At 51.6% G+C, this 19,634-nt stretch overlaps 1 protein-coding gene across 1 annotated transcript in view; it reads right to left on the reverse strand.

The window, feature by feature from the left end:
- Window positions 1–11,345: 11,345 nt before the first annotated feature.
- LOC147097567 (hepatic lectin-like) overlaps window positions 11,346–19,634 on the reverse strand; it is a 79,043-nt gene continuing 70,754 nt past the window's right edge. The window contains exon 7 of the mRNA XM_085971516.1: window positions 11,346–14,294. Within this exon, the coding sequence (XP_085827642.1) occupies window positions 14,162–14,294 (133 nt within the window). The 3' untranslated portion in view covers window positions 11,346–14,161. The remainder of the gene's footprint in view (window positions 14,295–19,634) is intronic.

Here is a 19,634-nt window from a genome sequence, read left to right on the forward strand (position 1 = left end):
GACCAAAAAAGGTAACCTGTGTGCTGATGCGGAAGACGTGGGTTTGGTTCTTAATGAATACTTTGGGCTAGAATTTCCCAGGGCCATGGAGGCAGGAATGGAGGCGTATGGGGTGTTAAAATCATGAAATCGGGGGGCACGAACCTATCCCACCCCCAACCCGCCTCCATGCCTGTTTCCCAGGAGGTGGGTACCTGACATGTGCTGGGAGCCGCCTCCCCGAGGTGGGAAGGGGATTAGTGCCAATTAATTGCCTGTTAACGGGCAGTTTTTAGCCTAATCCCTATTTTTATCCCTGATGTGTGGGCTGCCCGACGGCTCCAAACCACGCCAAGTTAGCGAGGCGGACCGTCGGGCTGAAGGACTTGGAGGGTTCGAGATGTCTGGTGTTCAGGTGAGTGATGGGTGCATGAGTGCAGAGATAAGTGTGTTTGGTGTGCGTAAAGTGTTTAAATAAGTTTTACTTACCTTTACTTACTAATGCAGGCTTCCTTCCTTCAGGTCTCGGGAGTCCCTCATCTCACCAGCACAGAAAGCAGAATGGCTGCGAGCTGTCAAAAGTTGCAGCATTCTGCTTTCTGTTCCGGGGAGATCTCTAAACCAGCCTGAGAGGAAGGAATTAACTTAGAGTACAGATTGTCAGTGTTTGACAGCTTCAAAGAGCTGTCAAACGCTGATATTTCATCTGTCAAAAGCTCTTGACGGATGAAATGTCAATCTGTGACATCACCGGGTGGCCCTTAATTGGCCTGCTGAGCCTGCTGAGCGGGCTCAACAAGATCAATCAAGGGAAAATCGAGTGGGTTGGCCACAACTCGATGGAGGCGGGACTACAATCCCAAAAGTGGGAGTCCCACCTCCTACTCGCCTCCATTGATAAAATCCAGCCCTTTGCATCTGTCTTCAATAAAGAGAAGGAGGATGCAAACATTATAGTTAAGGAGCAGGAGTATGAAATATTAGATGAGATAACATAGTGAGAGAGGAAATATTAAGGGGTTTAGCATCTTTGAAAGTAGATAAATCACCAGGCCCAGTTGAAATGTATCCCAGGCTGTTAAGAGAAACAAGAGAGGAAACAGCAAAGGGGCTGACCATCATTTTCCAATCATCTCTGGCTACATGTGAGGTGCCGGAGGACTGCTAAAATTGTACCATTGTTTAAAAAGGGAGAAAGGAATGGATCGAGTAATTACAGGCCAGTCAGCCTAACCTCGGTGGTGGACAAATTATTGGGAAGAATTCTGAGGGACAGTATTAATCATCTTTTAGAAAGGCACGGATTAATCAAGGACAGTCAGCGTGGATTTGTTAGGGAAAGGTCGTGCCTGACTAACTTGAATGAATTTTTTCAGGAGGTAACAAGTAGGGTCGATGGGGGTATCACATTAGACGTAATCTACATGGATTTTAGTGAGGCTTTTGACAAGGTTCCACATGGCAGACTGGTCAGAAAAGTAAAAGCCCATGGGATCCAATGGGAAGTGGCAAGTTGGATCCAAAATTGGTTAGAGTCATAGGCCTAGAAATTCAGTTGGTTGCGCCAGCCGCTAGCGCCATAAGAGGGCGAGAAGTGGGGCGCTAAGTGACTAGCGACCGGGCGCGGTGCGATCTGCGCCTCTCGCGAAATTCAGTAACGATTTAGCGGCGGTGCAAAATCTTTGCGCGCGCTCAGCTGCGAGCGCAGATCCTGACGTCATTTCATGGTGCAACGCCCTTTGTGCAACCCGAACCGGAAATTCAGTGGCGCCGCCCTATTGTGCGTCTGGTGCCCCCAGCGACTGGTAAAGGGGAACGGTTCCCAGTCACTGCGGGGCACGGGGGGCGCTAATTAAAGGGGACTCCTCCTGCAGTATAAATGTCAGCCAGTTTGCTCCACTCCTTCTTTGTGAGACACTGATATTTGGAGAGAGACAAAGGGAGAGAGCTTTCTGGTTTGAATCAACACTCGCTCAGGTACTTCTGGCTTCAGGCCAGAGCTTTGCACTTGTAATTAACTTTCAGTGCCATAGCATTAATTCGATACATCTAATGGGGACTGTAATGGGTGCAAAAGTTGGCTTACTGCATTGCATTCAGAGGGCTCAGAGACGCCGTGAGAGACTGCCAGTCATGGCCAGACGGAGAAGGGCCAACAGGCATCGGCACAGGAGGCCTTACCCACCCAGGGTACACCGCCAGCAGTTCTCATATCTGAACATGTCTGAGAAGCAGTGTGTTCAGAGGCTGCGATTCAGAAGGGAGGTGGTCACAGAGATGTGCCACCTGCTTCAGAGAGATCTGCAGCCACAGCTGAGGAGCAGGACGTCTCTGTTGGTGGCAGTGAAGATGACAGTGGCTCTCAACTTCTATGCCACCAGCTCCTTCCAATCTGCTACTGGGGACATTTCCAACATCTCCCAGTTCGCGGTACATTGCTGCATCCGCCAGGTGACCAATGCCCTTTTCAGAAGGAGACGTCAGTTCATCTCCTTCCCCATGACCCTCGACAAGCAGCAAGAGCATGCAATGGGATTTGCAGCATTAGCGAACTTCCACATGGTGCAGGGCTCCATTGACTGCATGCATATGGCTTTGCGGGCACCTCTGGAGAATGCCGAGGATTACCGCAACCGGAAGGGCTACCATTCGCTCAACGTGCAGTTGGTGTGTGACCACAGGCAGCTCATACTAGCTGTCAATGCCTGCTTTCCAGGCAGCAGCCACGATGCCTTCATCCTGTGCCAGACTTCTGTGGCAGACCTTTTCCAGGCCCAGCCTCACCCATGAGGATGGCTTCTCGGGGACAAAGGCTATCCTTTGTGCACCTGGCTGATGACCCCGCTCCGTGCGCCCAGCACTCCTGCAGAACAGCGATACAATGACAGCCATCAAGCAACCAGGAACATCATTGAGCACACAATCGGCGTGCTCAAGCAACGGTTCCGCTGTCTGGATCGTTCCGGGGGAGCCCGACAGTACTCGCCTGAGCGAGTCTCCCATTTCGTTGTCGTGTGCTGCATGCTGCACAACCTGGCTATCTGCAGGACTCAGCCACTGCCAGCAGACATTGGAGGACCACCAGAGGAGGAGGAGAAGGAGGAGGACCAGGATGGGAGGGAGGCAGAAAGTGCAAGGGCCGTCCGTCTGCGGCTTATTGCAACTCGGTTCTAGGCTCCCTCTCAGGGAATGGCTTGTGTCAATGAAGGAAGAAGAATGTAGCCGCTCCGCAAGCCCTCAGCTGATCAAGGCAACCAATACTTCCAAAAGCAAACATGGACAGTGTGATTAAAGAACATTTTTTACTCTTATAACTCTGTGCCCTTCCCGCATGACAAACTAATTCAGAGAAACCCCCCAAACAAAAACACACCAGTCTCGGCCTTTATATAAAAAACAAAAACGCCAGTCTCGGCCTGTTTCTAAAAAATAAATACACCAGTCTTGGCCTGTTTATAAAAAAGAAATACACCAGTCTTGGCCTGTTTATGAAAAACAACAAAATTGGCCAGACCTTCTACTTTTTAACCTGCGAGGGTGATCCGTCTTGCTTCAGGGCATGGTCCCTACCCGCCCTGCAGCTCCTCCTCAATGGGACCCCAGCAGCTGTAGCAAGGCTGGGGGAAGGCTGCTGAGGGTTAGTTGGTGAGACAGCAGATGCCCTTGGGGGTTGGCCTGGACCAGCTCTGGGCCTGGAGGGCCCGGCTGCGGACTGCTCCAACTCAGCTTGGGCGGCAGCAGTCTGTCCTACAGGTGGTGGCAGCTGCAGTGGAGGAGTGACAGTGTTGGCTGCAGGAATGCTGCCAACCTGACAGAGCACAGGCACTCCCTGGTCGGCTGATTCACTGGCACTCGCACGGGCCAGCACTGCAGCATGCGCAGAAATCTGCTGAAGCACAGACTGCTGGGCTGCTGCGGCGCGGCGAGTGCCCCGGCGATGCCTGGCCAAGCCAGCGAGTGTGGCAGCAGTTAGTTCCCATGTGGTCCTAGTCTGTGTCTGGATGACACCAGCCAGTGAATGCACGGCACGACTGAGCACTTAGCTGGAGGCCACCTGTGCTGCCGCGAAGTCCTGCAGACTCCTGGCCTGTGCTGCCCTGAATTCCTGCACACTCCTTGCCAGTGACTCTATGGAGTCAAGCATCATTGCCACTGCAGCCATGAGCTCAGTGTGCCTGTGCTCAGCCTGTGCGCCCATTTCCGCAAGGAGCCGCACCTCCTCTGCGCTCACTGTAGCAGGACTGGAGGCCACACTCTCCCTCCGGGGAGAAGGCCGCCGAGCTTCCCCACCCCTCCCGCATTGCTGCAGCCCGCTGGTCCCCGGAGCATCACTCTCCTCTGACACTTCCCCCCTGCTCCCCTCCAGGGAAGACATGTCCCCAGCATGGCCATGGGCTGCTTCGGCCGAGGGTGTCCCTGATGGGGCGGCTTCCTCTTCCTCCTCCACTAGGTCTGACTCCAACACTGTGCCAGCTTGAGGGGCCGCCTCCTCACCTGGCGTGTCACCATCTGAAAGCAGGAAGGCACAAGAGTTGCTTTAGAGTGAGGACATGACGGCAGCGAGGGAGGCATGAGTGCTGCTATGCACTGCATTGGTTCGATAGTGGCAAAGGATGCTGGCGTGAGGCACAGGTGGAAAGAGAGAGGTCAAAAAGGTGAGGACCTTGCCATTGGTGCCCAGAACCGGGTCGGCATTTCCAGTCGCGACGGGGCCAATCAGCCAGCCTGCCATGATCTGCTCCACTTGCAGCTCTAGGTCGTTGAGCTGCTTAATGTCTGGACGGCCTCCCCCGGTCTGGCGCTGCTGTCTCCGGTTGTGCGCCAGCTTGCCCTGCAATAGAGAGGACGGCCTCTAAGTACAGTGTGAAGCCCTGATCTTGCCTGCACAGCCTCCCATGGTGGAATAGCCCTGACAGTGTGAAGCCTTGACTTGATCTTGCCCGCACAGCCTCCCATGGTAGAATAGCCCTGACAGTGTGAAGCCCTGATCTTGCCTGCACAGCCTCCCATGGTGGAATAGCCCTGACAGTGTGAAGCCCTGATCTTGCCTGCACAGCCTCCCATGGTGGAAGAGCCCTGACAGTGTATAAACTCCTGAATATGGAAGTGCTTTTCATGACAGTCCCATAGCTGCTGGATGAGGGCTGGGCAGTAGGGCTTTCATGTCCCTTTGGCCATCAACTGAGGAACACATGCAGGGATGAGGAAGATACTGGAAAGGGTTCTCACCTTGACAAGCCGAGTGAGGTCGTTGAATTTTTTACGGCATTGGAGGGGAGTCCTGGGAACCACGCTGTTGGAGGCGACCCTGCTTGCCACCTCCCTCCAGGCTTTCCGATATTCGGAGGGCAGCGGCCTCCTGCCACCTTCAGGGAACAGAACATGGCGCCTGCGCTCAACTGCGCCAACCAGCAGCCTCCGGTCACCCTCGCCAAAGCGCTGCGCTCTCTCCCTTGGCTTCTCCATTCTCCTGGGTGTGGAGCAAATGAATTAGTACTGTTCCGGCCTTCCCTCAGGGCTGCAGTGTGCAGGGCGTGGCAGCCAAACAATTCCACCCTCCCCCTTTAAGTGCTGACCGGCACCTGACTGTCAACCTTCAATCAATAACACGCCGCACTTGCGCTGCGCCCGCCCTCGGTGGTAGTGCCCCGGATCGCTGGCTTAGCGCCTTATAATACTCGTGCATCGCCTGCTTTAGCGCTGCAGCAACCTCTTGGGGTGATGCAACTGAATATCGGCGAAGGTGGCGCTAAGTTGCGCCGGGCGCAAAGTTTTGCGACCGCCCAGCTGTAGCGCCCCAAACGCGGCTATACCGAATTTCTAGGCCATAGAGTCATACACTTATACAGCACAGAAAGAGGCTCTTCGGCCAATCGTGTCCGCACCGGCCATCAAGCCCTCTCTATTCTAATCCCATTTTCCAGCACTTGGTCCATAGCCTTGTATGCTATGGTGTTTCAAGTGCTCATCTCAATGCTTCTTGAATGTTGTGAGGGTTCCTACCTCTGCCACCCTTTCAGGCAGTGAGTTCTAGATTTTCCTCAAATCCCCTCTAAACCTCCTGCCCCTTACCTTGAAACTATGCCCCCTGGTTATTGGCCCCTCTACTAAGGGGAAAAGTTCCTTTCTATCTACCCTATCTATGCCCCTCATAATTTTGTACACCTCAATCCGGTCCCCCCTCAGCCTTCTCTGCTCTAAGGAAAACAACCCCAGCCTGACCAGTCTCTCTTCATAGCTGAAGCGCTCCAGCCCAGGTAACATCCTGATGAATCTCCTCTGCACCCTCACCAATGCAATCACATCCTTCCTACAGTGTGGCGACCAGAACTGCACACAGTATTCCAGCTGTGGCCTAACTAGCGTTTTGTACAGCTCCACCATAACCTCCCTGCTCTTATATTCTATGCCTCGGCTAATGAAGGCAAGTATCCCATATGCCTTTTTAACCACCTTATCTACCTGTCCTGCTGCCTTCAGGGATCTATATACATGCACACCAAGGTCCCTCTGATCCTCTGTCCTCCCTAGGATCCTACCAACCATTGTGTATTCCCTTGCCTTGTTAGTACAGGTAGACTACCCTTTATCCGGACTTCCGAAAACCGAAACCCTCTAAAAACCGAAGGTTTTTTCGTTCAGCGTAAGTCGTGCGTACGACTTACGCTGAACGAAAAAACCTTCGGTTTTTAGAGGGTTCCGGTTGCGGAAGTTCGGATAAAGGGTAAGTCGTGCACACGACCCCCCGCCAACCCCCCCGCGGACCCCGCCGGCCCCGACAACCGCCGACCCCGCCAGCCCCGACAACCGCCGACCCCGACAACCGCCGACCCCGCCAGCCCCGACAACCGCTGACCCCCCCGCGGACCCCGCCGGCCCCGACAACCGCCGACACCGCCAGCCCCGACAACCGCCGACCCCCCCGCGGACTCCGCCGGCCCCGACAACCGCCGACCCCGCCAGCCCCAACAACCGCCGCGGACCCCGCCGGCCCCGACAACCGCCGACCCCCCCCGCGTACCCCGCCGGCCCCGACCCCCGCCGACCCCGACTGACTTACGCTGAGCGTCAGCGTAAGTCGTGCGCACGACCCCCCGCCGACCACCCGGCGGACCCCCGCCGACCCACCTTCCGAAATCCGAAATTCTCCTTTATCCGAAACTCGGCTGGTCCCGAGGTTTTCGGATAAAGGATAGTCTACCTGTACTCCCAAAGTGCATCACCTCACACTTTTCAGGGTTAAATTCCATTTGCCACTGTTCTGCCTATCTGACCAACCCGTCTATATCGCCCTGTAGCCTAAGGCTTCCCTGCTCGCTATTTACCACTCCACCAATTTTCGTGTCATCTGGGAACTTACTGATCATACCTCCTACATTCATATCTAAATCATTAATGTACGCTACAAGCAGCAAAGGACCCAGCACCGATCCCTGTGGTACACCACTGGACACAGGCTTCCAGTCACAAAAACAACTTTCGACCATCACCCTCTGCCTCCTGCCACTAAGCCAATTTTGGATCCAATGTGCCAAATTACCCTGGATCCCATGGGCACTTACCTTCTTGACCAGTCTCCCATGCGGGACTTTGTCAAGAGCCTTACTGAAGTCCATGTAGACTACATCAACTGCACTACCCTCATCCACACACCTAGTCAACCCTCGAAAAATTCAATCAAATTATTAGACATGATCTCCCCCTGACAAAGCCATGCTGACTATCCTTGATTAATCCTTGCTTCTCCAAGTGGAGATTAATTCTGTCCCTCAGAATTTTTTCCAATAATTTCCCTACCACTGATGTTAGGCTCACTGGCCTGTAATTCCCTGGTTTATCCCTACTACCCTTCTTGAGGTTAGCTGTCCTCCAGTCCTCTGGCACCTTCCCTGTGGCCAGAGAGGTTCTGAAAATTTGTGTCAGAGCCCCTGCAATCTCCTCCCTTGCCTCACACAGCAGCCTGGGATACATCTCGTCTGGGCCTGGGGATTTGTCTACTTTTAAGCCCGCTAAAACCTCCTCCCTCCCTGGTTCAGTGGCAGGAAGCAAAGGGTAATGGTCAGCGGGTGGTTTTGTGACTGGAAGGCTGTTTCCAGTGGAGTTCTGCACGGCTCAGTACTAGATCCATTGCTTTTCGTGGTACACATCAATGATTTTAGACTTCAATGTAAGGGGCATGATTAAAAGTTTGCAGATGATACAAAAATTGGCTGTGTGTTTGATAGTGAGGAAGAAAGCTGCAGGCGGCAGGAAGATATCAATGGACTGGTCAGGTGGGCAGAAAAGTGGCAAATGGAGATCAATCCGGAGAAGTGTGAGGTAATGCATTTGGGGAGGGCTAACAAGGCAAGGGAATGCACAATAAATGGTAGGATACTGAGAAATTTAGAGGAACAGAGGGGCCTTGGCTATGGACCAAATGCTGGAAAATGGGATTAGACTGGACAGGGATTGATGGTCAGCGCAGACACGATGGGCCGAAGGGCCTCTATCTGTGCTGTATACCTCTATGACTTTATGCACGTCCACAGGACCCTGAAGGTAGCCAGACAGGTAGGTAAGGTGGTTCAGAAGGCATACAGGATACTTTCCTTTAATATCCGAGCATAGAATATAAGAGCAGGGAGGTTATGCTCGAACTGTATAAAACACTAGTTAGGCCACAGCTAGAGTGCTGTGTACAGTTCTGGCCAGCACATTATATGAAGGATGTGATTGCACTAGAGAGAGTACAGAGGAGATTTACGAGGATGTTGCCAGGACTGGAGAATTTTAGCTATGAGGAAAGATTGGATAGGCTGGGGTTGTTTTCTTTGGAACAGAGGAGACTGAGGGGAGACTTGACTGAGGTGTATAAAATTATGAGGGGCCTAGATAGAGTGGATAGGAAGGATCTATTTCCCTTAGCAGAGAGGTCAGTAACCAGGCGGCATAGATTTAAAGTAATTGGTAGAAGAATTAGAGGCGGGTTGAGGAGGGCTTTTTTCACCCAGTGGGTGGTTGGAATCTGGAACTCACTGCCTGAAAGGGTGGTAGAGGCAGGAACCCTCACAACATTCAAGAAGCATTTAGATGAGCACTTGAAACGCCATAGCATACAAGGCTATGGACCAAGTGCTGGAAAATGAGATTAGAATAGAGAGGGCTTGATGGCTGGCACGGACCCAATGGGCCGAAGGGCCTCTTTCTGTGCTGTTAAACTCTATGACTCTATATTCTACAGGGCTACGGACCAAGAGCTGGAAAGTGGGATTAGGCTGGATAGCTCGTTTTCAGCTGGGACAGAAACGATGGGCCGAATGGCTTCCTTCTGTGTCGTAAGTTTCTGCGATTCGATTAACACGTCATTCCCACTGGATGGTTTTAGAATTCCCAATAAAGCATTGACGGCAGGTGGCAACGGGATGTTAACAGATGAGGAAGAGCTGCGTGAGCTTGGGGTGGAAGGGGCGAAGCAGTGGAACTGGCTGGATGGGTCAAAGAGACTGTGATTTGAGGTAATGGGTGGCATGTGTGAACCGAGGATGATCGTTGAAATGGGTGTGTTAGACATGTCCATTTTATGATATCACAAAAATCATGATGGCCAAGGGAGGCCATTCAGCCCATCTACCTCTTCCAATGAAACCTATGACCTCGCCCCTATCGCACTATTTAACTGCAGAGTTCCTGCCTCCTCTTCCCTACCCAGAGGCCACTGTGTGTTGTTCACTCTGTGTGTGAAGGGCTTTCTGTTGTCAGTCCTGAACCTGCCATTTCCCAGTTTGTACCCGTGTCTCCTTGTCCTGCTCTCTTGGGTTAATGTGAAATAAGGCTCCAGATTAACCCTTTCTATCCCACGAGGCATCATATACACCTGGTGCCTTCCTCATTTCCCCCCTAAAGTGTGAGGCCCCGAATTGAACACGATACTCCAGTTGGGGTCTAACCAGTGATTTATAAAGGTTCACCATAACATCCTTGCTTTTGTACGCTATGCCTCTATGCTCCCGGGCACACGTCTCCCTGTAAGACAGCATGCTCACTGCCACAGACTGAAGTCGATGCACAAGAGGCTGTGGAGAAAGTGCACAGAGGTTCCTTTATACAGGGTGATTCAAGGTGCTTTAGAGAATGCACACTGAAAAAATCTCCTTAAAAACTGTATTATGCAAAATATTCTGGTCTGATTTTGATTGCTAAACATGTGAAGAGATTGTAGTTTTTGTTTTACTATTTTGCAATGTTTCAGTAAATCACAGCTCAATCCATCAGTGGGAGTACTGTGACAATGATATACTCTTTGGGACAACCTCCCTGAAAGGGTATGGCCACCTGTTGATGATCCCTTTAAATAACTTCCCTGGATCCGGTTTCCTCGTGCTTCATGCCAGCTCTCCCTGCCACTGTTTACTGCAGGCTCTAAAGTAGGTGGCGACAATCAATTTTGCAGATCGGGTGGTCAGTGAGTATTGCACATTCACTGACGTCACAATCCACCTGACGTTGAGGCTCCCGGCGATAACTGTTAACAGGGGGGGAGGGGGCAGGATTTGACATGCGGCGTTGGATTCGCCTCGCCCCAGCGATAATGAGCTAGTGCCCCATTAGTGCCATCTGCTGGCGCTAATGGGAGGTGCTGAGGTGCCGAATTTTTCCCCCAGAGACTTGGAAATGTTGAACGTCTGAATCAGACTGTGGTTAGCGTACAGTAAATTGAAGGATTCTACACTGCCAGTGAGGAGACAGTGCTACAGTGTTGTACCCCTTTCACCTTGCTTCACTACGATTGCGGGATCACTGAATTTACAATTATATCTATATTGCGTTACCATTCACCTTATATCCTTTCTTTTTTGTTTAAATTAATTATTGTCCTTCAAAAGTATTTTACAATTACATCAAATTCCTTTGCTGCGCATGACCTAATCTGTGCTGAAATATCCCATACTATCCACTCCTAACTCAACCTACAAATAAACGTTTAAAATAACCACTAAATCAGAAAGTCAGTGAACTGTGGGGATTCTTGCAACCATAAAATAGGCTCGTGCGCTTGTAGTGTTACCAGATTTAAAGCATTCCTATGATGCACCTTAAAAGAAACATAATCACAAAAGCGGCCAGCAAGTGATTTCTGTTCTGATTCAATCTCACTTGAGATCATTTTTCTCATACCCAATTCAAAATCTATTTCCCCAGTGAGCGCTTACTCCCTCTGGACTGAAACATGACCTACTGCACAAATTATTCTGGTGCTGCAGGCCTCAGGGTGAACAACAAACCCCTTGTACCATTAAGATAGACATTAGGAATAATAAGAATCTCACTGTCCCTTCCTGATCTCTCTGACTGCTGATAAACAACACACTGATTGACTATGAGACTCAGAAATAAAAATCACATTTATTAAGAATTAAGGTTGCCAGAAACAAGATTAGAGCAAGCAGCAGATTTCACTAGATTATAATACCTAATGTACTGGAAAACAATCTTGCAGTTACAGACCTATCAATCTAATGAGGTGGCCCTGCTACCAGGTAGTCTCCCAGAAACCAGGCGAGCAGCTCACACACCTTCAAGGCAAAGACAAACTGCGAGAGTCTTACTGCAGGATTCCTGATGAGATGATTGTAAATGCCACAGGCAGGACGAGTGATGCGTTGCCCAGTGCTCAATATTGAATATTTCTATAATGAGGTTGGACTTTGTGTCTTCAACCCACATAAACAGAGGTCTGACAGCTCCCTTGGACTTAGCATTTACATACATAGAGACATGGATCTGCTCAAATCTCTACCTCACTGCCTCAATGGGCAGGTGTGTCTCACCAGCCACTGCTGAGAATCATTGTAGATTCGCAAGTTCTGGAATTGGACAGATCGTTAACCTGTCACAAGGGATCAGATTTCATTTTGTTTTGTTTTGGGGAAGTGTGAAATTATCCACTTTGGTAGGAAGAATGGAAAAGCAGAATACTTTTTATAAGGTAAGAGACTAGTAAATGTTGGCATTCAGAGGGATTTGGGGGTCCTTGTACACAAATCACAGAAAGTTAACATGTAGGTACAGCAAGCAATTGGGAAGTTGAATGATATGTTAGCCTTTATTGCAGGGGTAAGAGCACGATAAGAGTTAGGAAGTCTTGCTGCAATTATATAGGGCTTTGGTGAGACCACCCCTGGAGTACTGTGTACAGGTTTGGTCTCATTACCTAAGCAAGGATATACTCACCTTAGAGGTGGTGCAACGAAGGTTCACTACTCTGATTCCTGGGATGAGAGGCTTGTCCAATGAGGAGAGGTTGAATAGATTGGGTCTATATTCTCTGGTGTTTAGAAGAATGAGGGGTGATCTCATGGAAACGTATAAGATTCTGAGGGGGGTTGATAGGGTAGATCCTGAGAGGCTGTTTCCCCTGGCTGGGGAGTCTAGAAAAGGGAGCATAGACTCAGGATAAGGAGTCGGCCATTTAGGACTGAGATGAGGAGAAATTTCTTCACTCAGAGGGTTGTGAATCTTTGGAATTCTCCACCCCAGAGGGCTGTGGATGTCCAGTCGATGAGTAGATTCAAGACTGAGATCGATAGATGTTTGGGCACTAAGGGAATCAAGGGATATGGGGATAGTGTGGGGAGATGGAGTTGAGGTAGAAGTTCAGCCATGATCTTTTTGAATGGCGGAGAAGCTCGATGGGCCGTATGGCCGACTCCTGCTCCTATTTCTTATGTCCTTATGTTTACAGCATTGCCGTGTGTCTGAGGGTTAAGGGTTCAAATTGGACCAGCCAGATCCTTTATTATGGTCGGAGCCCATTAGCTGCAAAGAGAGGACTGAGAAATTGGCCAAAAATGGGGAAGCGGTTGGTTTGTGTGCTGGTCTCGGTGCCCTGTGGCTCGATCAGAATTGGAACTCTGGCCTTACTCGCTCTAAAACGGTGAGCTGGGGACATTAGTCGGGTATCCCGATACATCTCGCCAGTCGCAGCCTGACCAATCGCGAGAGCCTTCGACACGCAGCCAGCCCTGGGTAGGGGGGTGTGGTGGAGGGGGAGGAGGAAGGGCAGGTGGAGGTGGGGCGTGGAGGGTGGAGGGGGAGCTGGGAGGGGGAGATGGGGCGGAAGTGGGGAGGAGGTGGAGGGGGAGCTGGGGCAGAGGGGGAGCTATGAGGGGGAGGTGGGACAGAAGTGGGGTCGGGGTGGAGGGGGAGGGGAAGTTGGGGGTGTGGAAGGTGGGGGTGGAGGATGAGGTAGGAACGGACGTAGAGTGGAAGGGAGTGAAAGTTGTGGGGCAGAGGGGGAGCAGGGAGGGACAGAGGGACGAAGGGGAGGTGTGGGGGCAGACTCGGAGGGGGATGGAGCTGGGCTGGCAGCTCGCCTGTCTAGGATCAGATTTCATGGAATCATACAATCATAGAATGATACAGCACAGGAGGCTGTTTGGCCTATCGTGTCTGTGCTGGCTCTTTGGTAGAGCTGTCCAATTAATCCCATTCCCCATAGCCCTGTAAATTTTTTCCCTTGAAGTATTTATCCAATTCGCTTTAGAACGTTACTATTGAATCTGCTTCCGCAACCCTTTCAGGCAGTGCTGTCCAGATCACAACAACTCGCTGCGTAAAAAAATGTCTCCTCATGTCGCCTCTGGTTCTTTTGCCAGGGAGGCGGCATGGAGTGATTGAGTGATTTAATTTGAGTGAAGTCAGGGCCATTGGCTTTTCTATCTACACTCTGAGTGCTGCAGAGAGCAGGAACTGTTGAAAACCCACGACGTCCCTCACAGGAGGAGGAGGCATTGCACGGTTTCCAAGTGGCACTGCGAGTTTGAGATTCCCGGAGCAGCTTTGCTCCAATGGGCCTGAGCTGGAGGGATGTGAGGAAGCAGAACACGCTGGTGTACAAACACTGCACTGGCACTTTTCAACATTCCGCAAAACTGGATCTGGTTCACCACAGTACAGGACAATAGGGACATTCTACCACGTGGGTCTTCGCATTGCTGGACTAAGATAAAGGGGCAAAACTGAGTGTGTCCAGTGGGCTTTGGGACAGTTCCAATCAGGAGAGGAGGGAGGGATAGCCCTGGTCACACACCCATCATACCAACACCAGCTCAGGGCTGCTTGTCCATTGTACATGTACTGAACATTTAAATATAGATTCACTTTCCACTTAGCACTGACTGTAACGATAAGCAAAATAGCATTATGGTGATTTTTCGCAGATGGAGGAATGTCTGGAACTGCACGGCCAATCATGCCATGCTCCAGTTACAGAGGCCACGACACAGTCTTCATCTTCACCTTCGCTACTATGGGGCTGTCCACTCGCCCAAAACCTGAATGAGAAAAGAGATGAATAGAACACAATGAATGGACTGTTGGGCACTAAGTTTCATGCAAGGACCCTTTCTAATGTACACACTGCCACAAGAGTTTCCACAATAAACCGATGGTTCAACATTTAACAGAGTCATTGTAACCTCTATAACAGTACGATCATGATTCAACACATGGCCAGGGAATTTGCTGTGTCTATCAGCTGGTACAAACATCCATTTATTAAGTTGCTGCCATTTTGTGCACTGCACTAATGTAAGGTGACTTCTTCTTTCCTCTCACAGATGAAGTTCTACTGACGGCCAAATGGTGGACAGATTAACACACAGAGCCAAGCTTCTTAATCAACAATTAACGGTTCATTCTGAATTACTCAGGCTAGGCTTCATTCCCACACTGCAGGAATGATGTTTGTTCAAGTGTGGAAGCAATGGGAAAAGGCAGAAAGTGACCTCAAATAGCCAGGCACAGCATGAGGGCCAGCCTATTTCACTAACCTGTCTCTCTAAGTCTTTCTCTGTCCTCCTCGCTGTTTGCAAAACCTGCTACTTTAGTGTGGTCAGAAACTTTTAAGATTGTTCTCCCTGTACCCAAGTTAAAATGTAAACATGGCTTTGGGTCTTATTGACGTAACTCAGCCCGATACCAACGCATTCATGAGGCTCTGCCCGAGTCACGTAGGCACCTCAGTTGCTTATTAAACCAGCAATGGGAAGATGGTGGTGGGGCAGAAAACCAGAGGCAAATCTCCCGCTTTGATTTTAACTCCCGCACCGTCCAGTATCCGCTGGGCGGAGCGAGTTAAGATCCTCCTTAGATCAACAATGATAAATATTTAAACAGGAGATGGAAATGATACAAAGCAAGTATATTCCAGGAAGAGAAGAGGGAAGCTGAAATGTTATTGAAAATAGACAAGACTACTTGCTGACTCAACATGTTAATGAAGTAACCAGGAACAATCATGTATTAGACCTAGCGTTCAGTAGTGAGCTTGATCTCGTATTGGATCTCCATGTGGGGGAACAGCTGGGCAAAAGTGACCACAACATTATACAGTTTCAATTGGCTGGTAGAACTCAAGGTACTGAGAATCAACAACTCGTAAGCGATTTCAGAAGAGCAACTTTCACTAAATGGCAGATGATTTGGAACGTGTTAATTGGCTAACCCTACTGGGCGGTGATGAGACCGATGTAGAATGCAAATAGAAAGTTTTTAAGAACAAGATTAAAAACTATGGAAGACAAAAATGTACCCAAGGTCAATAGAAGGGAATGTGGTAAGGAAAAGCCAAGGTGGCTGACTGGTCATGTACAAAGACAAATAAGATGTACAAAAATGTTTCTATAAATTAAAGGCATCTAATACACAACTAAACAGAGTCGAGTATAAGGAAGAGCCAGAGATACAAAGGCTGCTATTAGATCAGCTGAAATGCCAAAGGGAAAAGGATCGCCGACATTTGTGGATGTAATGGGAAAAGCTTTTTCAGTTATGTGAAGACTCGCAGATCTGTCAAAGACTGTATTGGGCCATTGAAGGATGTTCAAGGACAGGTTACGAAGGACTCACTGGGCATGGCGTAAATATTAAATGAGAACTTTGCATCGGCCTTCTCTCTTGAAGACGATGCTGAACTACTCGAATTGAATGATTTTAATAATAAAACTAGTCATATTAAAATAGATGAACATAAGCCTAGAAATTCATTGACGCCACTTTTGGGGTGCTAAAGTGGGGCGTCCGCTAAAGTTTGCGGCCGCCGCCAAATCTATGCCACTTCTCCGATATTCATTAGCTTCGCACTACTAGTTCGGGCGAGCGCTAAAACTGCTGCTGGACACCTCTCTTTGGGCGCTAAGCCGGAGGTGGTGATCGATAGCGCCGAGGCCGGGCGCAGCGCAGTTGCGGCCATTTCGTGATTGACAGCAGAAACCCAGGCGCCGGCCAGCTCTTAAGGGGGAAGGGTCGACTGTGTCTGCTGCCATGCCCTGGATAGTGGAGCCCTCCAGCTAGGCCTGAACACTGCTGCTGGACCCAAATAGTGCCTGAAGACATGGAGAAGGCCCGTGAACGTGCGCAGCGCTTCTCAGAGCGTGATCTGAGTGTGCTGCTTGCTGCTGTGGAGAAGAGGCGCCATGTTTTGTACCCGGAAAATGGCAAGAAGGCGACGGTCCGCGTCTACAGGAGAGCCTGGAGGCATGTCGCCAGCAAGCTGTCAGCCAACAGCGACGTCCCCAGGACCGGTGCCCAATGCCGCAAAAAGTTAAATGACCTCACATGCATTGTCAGGGTGAGTACCCTTTCCAATGACCTCCTCATCCTTGCATGTGCACCTCACATTATGGGCAAAGGGACCTGAAAGCTCTAATGGCCAGCCTTCATCCAGCAGCTATGGGACAGGCATGAGCATCAATTGCACATTCTGCACTTAACACACTGGCCAAGCTATTCCACCATGAGAGGCAGTGCACACCAGATCATGGCGACACACTGGCCAGGCTATTCCACCATGGGAGGCAGTGCACACAAGATCACGGCGACACACTGTACTTAGAGGCCGTCCTTTCTCTTGCAGGCCAAGCTGGCGAATAATCGCAAAAGCCGGACTGCGACCGGGGGAGGCCGACCCCATATCCAGCCACTCACCGACCTGCAACATCGCGTGGAGCGCCTCATGGGTGGCCGGGTGATTGGGCCCGTTGCATGTGGAGATGCCGACCCTGTTCTGGGCAGCAATGGTAAGGACATCACCATTTGCACCTCTCTCGTCCCACTTGCGCATCAGATCTACATCCTTTGCCACTGTCCGACCAATGCGCTGAATGCCACCACTCATGCATCCCGCACTGACGCCCTCTCCTCACTCTAAAGCTACTCTTGTGCCTTCCTGCTTTCAGATGGTCAAGAGGTGGTCCCTCAACTTGCCAGTGACAGACCCTCCGAGGAGGAGCAGGAGGAGGAGCAAGAGGAAGGCGGCCCATCAGGGGAACCCTCAGCCGCGGCCACCCAGGCCAATGTAGGGGACACGTCGTCCCTGGAGGGCAGCGTGGTGGAAGTGTCGAAGGGTAGGGGAGCTCCTGGGACCTGCGTGCTGCAGAAAGGCGGGAGGGGGGTGGAAGCTCGGCGGCCTTCTCCCCAGAGGGGGGATGCGTCGGAGGGGAGTCCAATTGCTGGGCCCAGCGGCCTCCAGCAACGCAGGAAGGGTCGGCCAGCTCGGCGGCCTTCTCCCCAGAGGGAGAGTCTGGACTCCAGTCAGGAGATGCTCTTCGCCGAGGAGATGGAACGCCTCGAAGACTTGTCCGCAGACTCGGAGCGCTGGCACACGGAGCTCATGGCGGCAGTGGCACGGTTGCCTGAGTCCATCGATTCCCTCTCTCGGAGTGTGGCCGAGTTCAGGCCCTTAGAGGCCACCAGTCGGGCGGAATACCGGGCAGATCTGTCAGCGACTGGCCAGGTGATCAGTGGTGCCGTCCAGTCACTGGCTGCTCTGCTGCGGTCAGTGAACACATCAACACGGGCACTCACTGCTGCCACACTCGCTGTGTCAGCCAGGCATCGCCAGGGCACCCGGCGCGCTGCAGCAGCACAGCGGTCTGTCCCTCGGCAGATTGGTGCGCATGCTGCAGTGCAGGCCCGGGCGAGTGCCAGTGTCTCAGGCGACCAGCGAGCGCCTGCCATCCGCCAGCTTGCCGCCATTCCTCCAGCCGCCACTGCCACTCCCCCAGTGGAGCTGCCAGGAGCTGCTGCAGCGACTGATGCTGGCCAGCCACAGCTGCAGCAATCAACAGCCGCCCGCTCGACGGCCAGACCTCGAATAGGCCGACCCCCAAGGGCTTCTGCCGTCACGACATGTGCCCCTCAGGAGCCTGCCCCCAGCCTTGCAGCAGCCAATGGCCTTACTTTGAGGCGGAGCAGCAGGGCGGGCAGGGGCCAACCAAAGATGGCCAAGGCATCGCCCTAGCGGGCCAAATAGTCGAATGTGTGGCCATTTGTGTTTGTTTCTTGAGGCCGAGAATTGGATGTTTGTTTTTTGAAGGCCGATGATGTGATGTTTGTTTTTGACGAAGGCCGAGAATGACGGCCATTTTAGTTGCCCTATTTTGTTAATCCTCTCCAGGTTGTGGGAGCGAGTAATGTGTTTGAGTGTTTTTTGGGGGTTTCGTCTGTTTTTGGTTTTCATGTGGGAAGGGCCCAGAGTTTGTACAATAAAGCATTTTATTTATTCACATTGTCCATGTTTGATCTTTGAAGTGTTTGTTGCCTTAGCCGGCTGAGGGCTTGCGGAGCGTCTGCAATCATGTTCTATCATTGGCACAAGCCATTCCCTGACAGGGGGCCTAGAAGTGACGTTCAATAAGCCGTCGGCGGGCGGCCCTTGGACCTTGTGCGTCCCTCCTGGGCTGGTACTCCTCGTCCTCGTCGTCCTCATGCTCCTCCTGCTCCTCCTCCTGAGGTGGTGGTCCAACGTGAGGTGGCAGTGCCTGAGTCCTGCGGATAGCCAGGTTGTGCAGCATGCAGCAAACGACGACGAATTGGGAGACTCGATCCTGCGAATACTGGAGGGCTCCCCCGGAGCGATCGAGACAGCGGAACCGTTGCTTGAGCACGCCGATATTTTGTTCTATGAGGTTCCTCGTCGCTTGATGGCTCTCGTTGTATGCCTCTTCAGCAGGGGTCGTGGGCGCGCGGAGCGGGGTCATGAGCCAGGTACACAAAGGATAGCCTTTGTCCCCGATAAGCCATCCTCTTGGGGGAGGCTGTGCCTGGAACATGTCAGCCACAGTTGTCTGTCGCAGGATAAAGGCATCGTGGCTGCTGCCTGGAAAGCGGGCATTGACAGCTAGGATGCGCAGCCTGTGGTCACACACCAGCTGTACATTGAGGGAATGGTAGCCCTTCCGGTTGCGGTAATCCTCGGCATGCTCAAGAGGTGCCCGCAAAGCCACATGCGTGCAGTCAATGGCGCCCTGCACCATGGGGAAGCCCGCTATTCTTGCAAATCCCACTGCACGCTGCTGCTGCTTGTCCAGGGTCATGGGGAAGGAGATGAATTGATGTCTCCTTCTGAAAAGGGCTTCGGTCACCTGGCGGATGCAGCATTGCGCGGCGAACTGGGAGATGTTAGCAATGTCCCCAGTAGCGGATTGGAAGGAGCCGGAGGCATAGAAGTTGAGAGCCACCGTCACCTTCACTGCCACCGACAGAGACGTCCTGCGCATCAGCTGTGGCTGCAGATCTCTCTGAAGCAGCCGGCAGATGTCTGCAACCACCTCCCTTCGGAATCGCAGCCTCCTAACACACATCGCGGCAGACATGGTCAGATAGGAGGTCTG

This window comes from Somniosus microcephalus, chromosome 31 (genome assembly GCF_052327205.1).
Source record: "Somniosus microcephalus isolate GS21.2 chromosome 31, FLI_Smic_1.0, whole genome shotgun sequence".
NCBI lineage: Eukaryota > Metazoa > Chordata > Chondrichthyes > Squaliformes > Somniosidae > Somniosus > Somniosus microcephalus.